We start from the raw sequence: 12210 nt of genomic DNA on the forward strand, positions 1-12210 counted from the left end.
CATTTCCAGAATTCCAAGTGTTAATTTTTTTTGTCATTAATAACTTCCAAGGTAATATAACACAACACCATACAGTATGTGACCCTGGACCACAGAACCAATTTTTGCAATTGAGATTTATACATCACATGAAAGCTGAACAAATAAGCTTTCCATGGATGTATGGTTTGTTAGGATAGGAAAATATTTGTTCGAGATACAACTATTTAAATTGTGGAATCTGAGAGTGCAAAAAAAAAAATCGAAACATTGAGAAAATCGCCTTTAAAATTCCATTTCCAAGTCCATTTATGTTCGTGATTGTGCTGCATTCACTCACAAAAATAAATGTTTCATATATTTACGGTAGGAAATTTACTAAATATCTTCATGGAACGTGATCTTTACTTAATATACTAATGATTTTTGGCATAACAGAAAAATCAATAATTTTGACCCATACAATGTATTGTTGGCTATTGCCACAAATATACCTGCGCTACTTCTGACTGGTTTTGTGATCCAGGGTCACATATAACGTAATAAACGTGTATTAATTTTTTTAAACATTAAAAACTTAACTAGATTTGTGATGTAATAACTGAATAACTGAAACGCGTCCTCAAATAGAATATATAGAATCACCTTTTGTAAGTAACAAAAAAGGTTTGTATCAATAACATAGTTTCAGCAGTAGGTGGCTACAAGTGACCGTTGAAAATGTATTTGTCATTGAATCATTGATTCAAAACGGCTGATTCATCCAGTAATTTTTTTTTTTTTCAATTTATCCAAAATCGTGCAGCTCTATAGTTGAGCATGAATAGCAGAAGGGGAGGTGTGATTCTAATGTGATATGTATCATTTGTAAATGTTGTTGTTTTGTATCTATGTTTGCAACAATAACGTATGTTCATGATACGTAAATAAAGGCACAATCAGGATAGTAGTTGCATTATGTCAGATTATGCCGCATGCTCTTGGCACATGAAGCAAAGCCTGTGGGACAAACTGACCTTGAGCCTCCAGCAGAGCTCCATAGGGATGTTTGGCTGGTTGCTATGAGAGAGACCGGGACTGTGTGGCCCAGCTCTGTTCCTGTACACTAACTGTAAATCGCACCTCTCTCTGCTAAAAGAAAACCCCACATAGATATTTTAGTGGGAATTTAAAAACCCTTTTATTGCAGGATTTTGTTGAGCAGAAAAATGCTACTCTGAAAACCATCTCGTTGTTTTGTCTGATTGTTAAATGGCATGAGACCCCTATCCTGATCTTATCTAACAGGCCACCCTCTTTCTGTTTCTTTTTGTTGCTCTCTGTCTCTGGTGGTCCATTTTTCTTAGTCAAAAAACCTTGGAGGTCCCTCAACAAACAGGTCTGTTTTAAAACTATTGCTAGACTATGATAGCTCAGTTAAATTAGGCCTATTTATTATTTATCGATAATATTTAGGTTTGCATTTCGTAGTGTATTTATGCATGCAAATAATGTACAGTCAAGAGATGTTTTTTTTACACTGTATGTTTTGTCATGTTTTATAGGAGCTGGAGAAGATCTTGTCTGACACTCCACCAGTTTGGAAAGGAACATCCAAGCTGTTCCGGAACTTTCGGGAACGAGGTGGGTTTGTGTGTGTGTGTGGTGTGTGTGTGTGTGTGTGTGTGTGGTGTGTGTGTGTGTGTGTGTGTGTGTGTGTGTGTGTGTGTGTGTGTGTGTGTGTGTGTGTGTGTGTGTGTGTGTGTGTGTGTGTGTGTGTGTTTCAGGATTTGGGGGTTATTAGTTCAAAAGAACCTAATTTTATTTGACAGAAATATCTGTCACAGTCATTACTGTCACTTTAAGATTAATGTAATGCATCCTTGCTGAATATAAGTATTAATTTATTTAAAAATATCTTCCTGATCCCAAACCTTTGAATGGTAGTGCATAATCATTATGTAAATCTTGAGAAAAGAAGAAATCACATTTGATTTTCTTAGTAGTTCTGTTCTTAAAAGTACCATGGCATTACCATGCTTTTTTTGCTTGTTTGTTTTTGACCATGATGCCATGACCTTCTTCGAACTATCTATTCATATAGCATGTAAAGAACATTGTATATGAATACAGCACCCAGTATCGATCAGTTGTGTGGCTGGTGTACAGAATAATATAAAGTTAAATCCAGTATTTCAGAGTTTTTCTGAGTGATGCTGAATTGTCCTCGCCTTTCCCGTCTCTCGTTCTCTTTCTTTCTTGCTCTCTCTCGTTGGGTACCAGTCAAGCACCAGTTAAGCCTAGGCCTGAGGCTTTCACTTCCTGTGAGCACTCCTAAAAATAGCTCAGTTCACTCTCTACGTCTCCCTCTCTCTTTCTGTTTCCATTTCCTCCCTCTCATTCTCTCACTGGGACCAGTGCAACGTACAATCTCCAGGCAAAATACATGCTTTCTGACCAAAAACGAAGAATAAAACATAAAAACAGAGTGCAGAGGGGCATTAATGCTTAAATAAACATTGTTGCAATAACTGCACGAGCGAGCAGTTCTTCAGCAGCACAGCCACAATTAAAGTATTTGCTCGTGGCGTACGCAACAGCACTTGCTCACACCACCAGCTAATTCCCAGTGGTGATAATTATACACACACACACACACACACACACACACACACACACACACACACACACACACACACACACACTCACACTCCAGCAGGACTCTAAAAATAAACCTTCTGAATTCTGTTCTTCCTTGTAGTAATTGCAGTTTTTGAAATCATCACCTTAAATTGGCGGTGGTACATTTATCTTGGTTTCACTGATGTGGAGCCACGCATCCAGAAGATCCCTGTGTGCCAGAAGCTTCAGCTTGACTCGACATCTGATCTCAAGCTGTGGTAATGATAGCATGCAGAAGTTAATTGAGGAAGCTGTGCTAACGAGATCCGTGAATGTGCTCTGGTCTCCGAGGAGCAGTTTCTAAGAGAAAGCGAACACAGCGGACGTCATAGTGAAGAACTTGAAGGAAGCATGGGAAGTTCAAAAAGTTGCAGGATAATCATCAGTGTGACTTTGAGAAATCCTTATAGCAAGGAATTGAACACCAAGAACACTATTGATTGATTTATGAGTATGATTGTTTACTTAAAATTATTAATTAGCAAATACTGTTTGGGTTACAAAATGATTTTATTTATTTATTCATTTATTGGTTTATTTATTGGTTTATTTGTTTATTTATTAGTTTGTTAGTTTAATTTTGAGTAATACATAATATATGTGTTTAAACAGCAAATATGTATGTGTGTGTGTGTGGGGGGGGGGGGGGTGGTTTATGTGTTTATTAATTTAATTTATTTATGAGTATGATTATTTTTCTTCAAATAATGTATTTTTTCCTATAAAAAACAATGGCCTGCATGTTAATTTTGCTCGAATTTACTTTACAATAGCAAATAGTACAAAAACATAAAGATAAATGCAAACTCTAAAAATGTATGTATTTAGTGTTTAAAATAAATTAACCGTGCAGTCATGCGTTATGATGGCAAATAAATAGAAAATCTTCCTTTTAAGAAATGATAAAACGCATACCTTTAGTTTTTAATATTATTTTCCCAAATTAAACAGTAGGTTTGCAAAAAATGCTGTCACTTGGCCAGCCAAATTAGACATGTACCAACATGAACAGGTCTTACTGTTGAAACTGTGATTAATATTTGATTCCAAGTTTTTTTTTTTGTTGTTGGGTCCATGTAAAATCTGGTTGAGAACCACTAATACAGACTATATGAATAGCACTTTCGTGCATGTTTTTTTTTAAACAAAAATGCTGCAAATATTTTCCATTACTCTTGATATGCATCCAGATCAGGAACCAGACCTTTCTTGAGAACGATCGGTATGCAAACCCTTAAAAGTATGTATCATCTCGTACAAACACATCAGATTTGGCATTTAAAGTCAATACACCTCACTAGGAGACAATCCATCCTTAAAATCGGGACTGTATTGAACAGGAATGAATGGAATGTAAAACAGCGCCTCTTCATTTAAGGAGCCCTGCGCCAAAACAAAGATTTACTGCATATCTAAGCAGCATATAAACATTAACAACATGTCTGCAGCTAAAAGCCTTGTTTTACTAGTTTAAAGCAGCTTTTAGACATCAATTAATCGGTTTTAGATCCCCAATGATAACCTTTAACCCAGAGAATTCAGGCCTAACCACAGTGAATTTTAAAGGAGTGGTTCACCTAAAATGAAAATAAAAATATTGTTTGTGCCGTTATAAACCCTGTATTATTTTCCATCAAACATCTATTCCAGATGTTAAAATGTCAAAGTTTCAATTGAACATGAGTGCAAATGAGATTTGAGAGCTCCGGCGGAGTGAATGCTTATCAGGGAATAAGTTCAGTTCCTTCTAAGGCAAATAAGTAAATATACCCAAATCTTGTCTCTTTTGGCCCAAGTTGTCTTGCTCAGTGGACTTTGAAAGCCTCTGTATTGCTTGAGTGAGTGTGTGAGACTGCTGGTGTTGGGTTGAATTTTCAGTGTCAGGTTTTCCTCCCGAAGGCGCACAGGCAGTGTCCCGTAACACTCAGTCCACTCACCCTGAACTATCTGTATGCCTGCTACTGTCTCCATGTCCCCCTTCACACAGAAGCTGTGGAGAGGAACACTTTCAGTGGAGGTGTAGGAAAACGTATCCCTTCTCTCTGCCCTCCCCCAGTGCCTTTACAGGACTTCCATCTCTCCATCAGCCCACCTTCGCTTTGTCTCTTTTTTGCCTTTCTTTCGACTCTCACTCTCTCTGTCCTCCGTACTCTACTTCGCCACTTTTCTCACGAGTCTAACAAAAGCAGGGACAGTTCCCTGTCTAAATGGGGCACATCTCCTTGTCCTGACGGATGCCTCTAGAACACCCTTATCCAAACAGAAGCCTTTGAACGCTAGCCGGTCACTCACAGTGTCAAAGTCTTCAGCTTCAGTGTGTGGGCCAAACGCGGGGCAAATGTTGCCTAAATGTAGATGGTCACTTTAGCTGAGAGGCACCTTTTTAGATGTTATCATCATGAAAGAGAGGATTACTTGTCCTTTTTTTGGAGCAGGAGAAGAAGGGAAAAGGGTATGCGACTCCATCTATCTCTAGAGGCCCCTAGCTTTGAAAATTCAGTAAACATTTTAATCCAAGCTTCAGATGAGCCGCCTCCTGAGTTTTCAGTTTAGACAAAGAGTAAAAAGAAAAAGGAGAGATTATAAAAAGGGAAGACGTGGCCATTTGAAGGTTGTTAGTGTGTTACTGTACATTAGCAGAATGGATGTGACCCTTTGATATCCTTTTTCAGGCATCATCGCTTACACGGAGTATCTCTTTCTGCTCTGCATTCTGACAAGTGAGTATGACCTCTATCTCTCCATCTTTTCTCCCTCTTAACCTTTCATTCTTATCCCATGCTTTAGTTTTCTGTGCCTCTCTCTTTTGAAAACAGCACACTATGCATGTATCCTATTTTAAACATGAATCAAGGATCGTTCTGGTCCATGGATGTTTTATGTCTGTAGTGTGGCTCAGACTCAGACAAGGCCCACCCAGACTCTCACCCTCACCCAAAAAAAGTTTCGCTAAAGGCACATTTTACTCACTGCACATTTATCAATGTTTTAGACTGTGTGCCAGAGTACAGAGAGGTTGAGAGAGATTGCTATTTCTAAGCTCACAAGACTATATTCTCATTTATCTCATATAGCAATGAAATGTCATATGTTTCTCATTCTCATGTGTGTGTGTGTAGGCTATATATAAACATAAATATGTATTTGTCTGGACAGCAGACTGCAATTTGTGCCTGTAATCATGAAAAGCTTTAGTGCAAATTGAATTTTAATTTTAGAGTATTTAGTTTACCGAAAAGTGTAAAGTTGACTCAGTTTTGTCACCAGTTGTCGAATTTTGTCTGACTAACAAAATTAATTTGAGTTCCCTAAAAATGTTTGTAATCAAAATCCCAGTTGGAACACTTTCTAGATTCTAGTGAAATCAAAAAAATTATTAAAAGTTGTAAAAAAAAAAAAAAAGCGAAAATGTTTGCTTATGCAAATTTAAAATTCCATATACATTTGTCATTTATCTAGAAACAAATTAGACAAATGTTGGTTGCACTGTACATATATTAAAGAATAGCATAGCCCAGGTAGTTTTCTGATGGGTGCATTTGACGGGAAATATTTCAGTTCAAATTGATATCTCAGACTTTAGTATCTTGGCAAATCTGGGCACAGTTTGTTACATCGTTGAGATGTGTGTGAATAGGGTCTTTTCCTCAAGATAAAAATTTGAGAAGCAGAAGACTTCAATAAAAGTCTTCATTTGTTCTCCACGTACTGAGAAATAACTGAGATCTAATTTATGATTGTCCATTCGTACAGAGTTGTCTGACTAAGCTAGCGTCTAAAAGTAGCTGCAAACGTCTCGGTTACGTATGTAACCCTCGTTCCCTGAAGGAGGGAACGGAGACGTAGGTCGTGACCGACCAATAGGAATCTCGCTAGAGAGCCGATCTACTTCGAGTGAAACTAAACGAGCCAATACACATTGGCGTGCAATCATTTGCATCAGCTGCGCAGCCTCGCAGCGCGGGTATATAACGAGCAGCTGGTGATTGCACTGTAGTTTTTTGCTGAGGAGCCAAGCCGATAAGCTGGCTGCCCCGGCGGGCGGCAGCAGATGTGGCGACGGGACCTACGTCTCCGTTCCCTCCTTCAGGGAACGAGGGTTACATACGTAACCGAGACGTTCCCTATCAGTCGGTCACTACTACGTAGGTCGTGACCGACCAATAGGAATCCCTACCAAAGCGCCACAGTTGCTGCACCCCGTCCAGCGCCCTGTGCAAGCCTCTACACCTTCTTGCCTGGAAGGACGATAGGAGGCGGCTTACACAGAGTGAACCTGTCACTGTTGTTCCGTGATAACCCATACAGTGATATTATTGGATAACACTGGGAAAGCGTGCCCGAACTGAAGGAAGGGAACGCTGCGGAAGCCACATTCTCAAGGAGTTAAGTGGAGATAACATATGGACTAACCCGAGGGTTGTACAGCATATGAGTAATGGGTGACTTAGCCCAAGGGAAAGACACGGGCTTCCGTTTAGGAGCAGCCGTGGAGAATATACACATATGGGATCCCCGTAGGGTCACACATATGGGACCCAGCCTATATCCGGTTCTCAAGGATTCAGCGGATACAGGCCTGGCACCGGACGCTCCGCCATGTCCGGCCCGAGGGTGTTTGGAGGACTCACAGGTTTTTCACACTGGAGAATAAGGGTGCACAGTAGGGTGCAGCAAGCCGACAGAGCCGGGCCTCTCAGTGCTTCTACCCGTCTAGGGTGAGAACACGGGAGGAGACCGGCTCTACACGTAGGCTATAGTATCTAGCGAACGTGTTAGGTGTCGCCCAGCCCGCAGCTCTACAGATATCTGTTAGCGAGGAGCCACGTGCCAGCGCCCAGGAGGATGCAACGCCTCTCGTAGAGTGTGCATGCAACCCGAGCGGGCAGGGTACGCCTTGAACTTGGTAAGCCAAGGCGATGGCATCCACTATCCAGTGGGCCATCCTCTGCTTGGAGACAGCCTTTCCCTTCTGCTGGCCTCCGTAACAGACAAAGAGCTGGTCTGAGGTCCTGACGCTTTGAGTTCTGTCCACGTACATACGCAGAGCGCGAACGGGACAGAGCAAAGCCAGGGCTGGGTCTGCCTCCTCCAGGGGCAGCGCTTGCAGGTTCACTACCTGGTCCCTGAAGGGAGTGGTAGGAACCTTGGGCACATAGCCAGGCCGGGGTCTCAGTACAACATGGTTGTCACCCGGCCCGAACTCTAGGCACGATTCGTCGACCGAAAATGCCTGCAGGTCCCCTACCCTCTTGACCGAAGCCAGTGCAACCAGCAGCAAAGTCTTCATGGAGAGAAGCTTCAAGTCTGCTGATTGCAACGGCTCAAAGGGAGCATCCTGAAGTGCTCGAAGCACCAGGGAAAGGTCCCAAGAGGGTATGGAGGGGGGTCGAGGAGGATTTAATCGTCTCGCCCCCCTAAGGAACCTGACGACCAGGTCGTGCCTTCCAACTGTTTTGCCATCTATGTGGTCGTGATAAGCTGAAATAGCAGCAGCATGTACTTTGAGGGTGGAGGGAGACAGCCTTCGCTCCAACCCTTGCTGCAAGAAGGAAAGCACGGACCCTATCGAACATCTTCGGGGGTCTTCTCGGCGAGAAGAGCACCACTCGACGAACAGGTTCCACTTCAGGGCGTACACACGTCTCGTGGACGGCGCCCTTGCAGAAGTGATGGTGTTAAGTACCTCTGGGGGTAAGTCACCTAGAACCTCCGCATCCCGTCCAGGGACCAGACATGGAGTTTCCAGAGGTCTGGACGCGGGTGCCACAGGGTGCCCCGTCTCTGAGTCAGAAGATCCCTCCTCAGAGGAATGGGCCAGGGAGGGACTGTCACGAGGAGCATGAGTTCCGGGAACCAAGTCCGGGTGGGCCAATAGGGAGCCACCAGAAGGACCTGCTCCTCGTCCTCCCTGACTTTGCACAAAGTCTGTGCAAGTAGGCTCACTGGGGGAAACGCATATTTGCGGGGGCCCCGGGGCCAGCTGTGTGCCAGTGCGTCCGTGCCGAGTGTTCCCTCGGTCAGGGAGTAAAACAGCTGGCAGTGGGTGGTTTCTGAGGAGGCAAACAGGTCTACCTGAGCCTCCCCAAACTCTCTCCAAATCAGCTGAACCGCCTGGGGGTGGAGTCGCCATTCTCCCGGGAGCACAGCTCGTGATAGCTCGTCGGCCACACGGTTGAGCACTCCGGGGACATACATGGCTCGAAGCGACCTCAGATGCTTCTGACTCCAGAGGAGGAGATGGCGGGCGAGTTGCGACATGCGACGGGAGCGTAGACCACCTTGTCGGTTGATGTACGCAACGGTCGCTGTGTTGTCCGTACGGACCAGCACGTCTCTGTCCTGTAGCGGCCTCTTTAGGCGGCTCAGAGCGAGATGTACTGCTAGCAACTCGAGGCAGTTAATATGCCAATGCAGTTGGGGAGCCGTCCACACCCCTGACACTGCATGCCCGTTGTACGTGGCGCCCCAGCCGGTGGCAGAGGCATCTGTGAATACCACAGCATGCCTGGACACCTGTTCCAAGGGCACTCCTGCCCGTAGGAACGAGGGATCTGACCACGGGCTGAAGGTCTGGCGGCACGCCGGTGTGATTGCCACCCGGTGAGTGCCGTGATGCCACGCCCATCTCGGGACTCGGCCGTGAAGCCAGTGCTGAAGCGGTCTCATATGAAGCAGCCCGAGCGGGGTTACCGCTGCTGCCGCTGCCATATGCCCCAGGAGCCTCTGAAAAAGTTTCAGTGGGACCGCCGTCCTGCCTTTGAACGTGTTCAAGCAGTTCAGCACCGACTGAGCGCGCTGCTCTGTGAGGCGCGCTGTCTGTGCGACCGAATCCAACTCCATACCGAGAAAAGAGATCCTCTGCACGGGGGCGAGTTTGCTCTTTTCCCAGTTGACCTGAAGGCCCAACTGGCTGAGGTGCCTGAGCACGAGGTCCCTGTGTTCGCATAACTGATCTCGAGAGTGTGCTAGTATGAGCCAGTCGTCGAGATAGTTGAGGAGGCGAACGCCCTGTTCTCTCATGGGAACAAGGGCCCCCTCCGTGACTTTCGTGAAGACACGGGGAGACAGGGACAGCCCGAAGGGCAGGACCTTGTACTGATATGCTCGACCCTCGAACGCAAAGCGCAGAAACGGCCTGTGTCGAGGAAGAATCGAGACATGAAAGTACGCGTCCTTCAGGTCGATCGCTGCAAACCAATCTTGGGGACGGATGCATCCGAAAATGCGTCTCTGCGTGAGCATTTTGAACGGTAGCTTGTGGAGGCTCCAATTCAAAACTCGCAGATCCAAGATCGGTCGTAACCCACCACCTTTCTTGGGTACAATGAAGTAGGGACTGTAGTGTCCTGACCTCATATCGGCTGGAGGGACCGGCTCTATCGCGTCCTTCGCCAGTAGGACTGCGATCTCCGCACGCAAGACATGGGCATCGGCTGCTCTCACTGTAGTGGAGTGGATGGCCCGAAACTTGGGGGGATGCCGGGCGAACTGAATCGCATAGCCGAGCCTGATGGTCCGAATGAGCCAGCGAGACGGACTGGGGAGCGCTAACCAGGCTCGCAGAGACCGTACAAGCGGGACCAAAGGGACCGTAGGCGTACCCGGAGTGGGGCAGCGAGGTGGAACACAGGGACGCGGCCCGGGAGGCTCTCTTGGGGAGGCGGTCCGTAGCGTGGTCTAAGTGTGCTGTGCAGCACTTACCTGGTTCCACGAGGCAGGAGGTGCAGGAGGAGGCTTGGTTGCGTTCTCGAACCACACACTGCGCTGCCCGCTGGCGACAGAAGAGGCGGATGAGGGTGGTGAGGATTTTCTCCTCCCACTACTCTCCAGACCCTCTTCAGACCCAGAGATAGAGGATCTGCTCTTTTTTTTTTTTTTTTTTTTGAGAATTTGGGAACCACTGTGACTCCAGTGGTGGAACAGAATTTTAACTCAAAAGATTAGTTTCCCAGCCCTCTACTGGGAGAGAGCAGCTCCATCCATCTCCGGGTCACCCGTCTCCAGTGATTGTTTCACCGACCACTTAAACAGTGGTTGAGACGGGTGGTGTCATCCTCCTGCAGCGGACACAGTAGAGCAGGCTGTGCCGGAGTTTTCTCTTTTTTGCAGGGGATGACACCCTTGGCGACGAGTAGACTGAGGGGCAGCCCACGAGGTACTCTGGTGGTACGTCAGGGGAACCGCTTTAGTCTGCTGCTGACTGTGGAGAACTGCTGGGCCAGTTCTCAACAGTGTCGCTGAAAAGGCCACCTTATGAGATGGAGCATCGAGAAAGCGTACTTTGACGAGCTCTCACACCTCTACAAGGACAGCCAGGGGGGTTTCTGGACCACCAAGGTGGACATCGTCTGATCGAGGGCCAGCACTGTGACTTGAACACGGTCAGTCGACAAGCGCAGCTCAACCCCGGCTCAGAACTACCCTCGTGCAATAAGAGTGCCTTGGCCTCGCATGCAGGGTAGAGGTGGCCTGCCAGAGGCACAACCACCCCACCATCGAGGGTAGTGAGAGAGGTGAAAACTTTATGCAGAATTTGGCACTTTTGGCGTTCCATATTTTTGGCACCAATATAGCTCCATACTGCTAAGTTTTCAATGCACGTCCGAGAAAGACCCGGGAAAGCATGGCTGTCCGCTCTGAATCTGATTCAGCATAAGCACACACACTATTACAGTGGGAACTTAACATCATCCTCATTTCCAGAACGAAACAGCCCCTCTCTCCGATGTAGCAATCGACATCTGCCCTCAGCTGGAGCCTTGAATGAAACGCTAGGTTCCTCCATCTTTTTTTTTTTTTTTTTTTTTTTTTTTGAAGGACCAGCAATCTCATCCAGAAGCTGCACAGCTTGTGATGCGCTAGAGAGGGAGGGGCCCTAGGGGGTTGGTTCCCCGAAGGAGAAGCCCTCAGCTCTCAGGATCACCCAAGCTATTCTACTGAAGTAGACCTCTCCTGGTGGCCACCAGGGAGGGCGCTACAACGGAGAATAGACATGGGGACCGCGCACCTAGAGCGCCGAGCGAGCGCTGGGTTGCCGTGACAACCCGCGCTGCAGCCCGGCAGCTCGACGGCACACGACACGCTGGTGTCCCAGAGTGTCGAGCAGACCTGCAGCTGTGCTTTCACACACAAGCAGCGGCTGGCCAACAACAGTGGGGACTCAAGCTTTCCGGAGAAAGCAGAGTCAACCGGCGTGCCGACGTGGTCATGTTCCCGTGAAAACATGAACCACCCACGAACACAGTCTCACATGTTTCCCAGGCATGCGAGAGAGTGATCGTGGCCGTCAGTGAGGACAGGAAACGACCGCAACCAGAAACACACGGGTGGAATGTCATCTTTAGAAAGACGCAACTCACACCCATGTAAGCTCTTTCAGGTGAATACTCTTCTTGGTACTGAAGCACGCAGGGGAACGGTCGCAGCGGACACAGACAGGAATGTGCAACCTGTCGTGCGCTGTCTCTCTTCACGGCGGTCTTACCAGCCGTAAGAACGGCTATTTAACGCTCTTGGCACACCGTTACCAGCTGTGAAAACAGCTTTTTTTTTTTTTTTTTGCTTAGT

The 12210-nt window shown here is 46.4% G+C and overlaps 1 protein-coding gene across 13 annotated transcripts in view; it reads left to right on the plus strand.

The window, feature by feature from the left end:
- micu3a (mitochondrial calcium uptake family, member 3a) overlaps positions 1-12210 on the plus strand; it is a 73132-nt gene that overhangs the window by 39235 nt on the left and 21687 nt on the right. For all 13 annotated transcript variants that reach the window (XR_013798012.1, XR_013798013.1, XR_013798014.1 and 10 more), the window contains 3 exons: positions 1326-1357; positions 1524-1602; positions 5313-5360. Coding sequence is in view for 10 of the 13 variants with exons in the window: in XM_079615821.1 (XP_079471947.1) it covers positions 1326-1357; positions 1524-1602; positions 5313-5360 (159 nt within the window). In the remaining 3 variants the exon portion in view is untranslated. The remainder of the gene's footprint in view (positions 1-1325; positions 1358-1523; positions 1603-5312; positions 5361-12210) is intronic.

Source organism: Phoxinus phoxinus (assembly GCF_949152265.1).
Source record: "Phoxinus phoxinus genome assembly, chromosome: 6".
Lineage (NCBI taxonomy): Eukaryota > Metazoa > Chordata > Actinopteri > Cypriniformes > Leuciscidae > Phoxinus > Phoxinus phoxinus.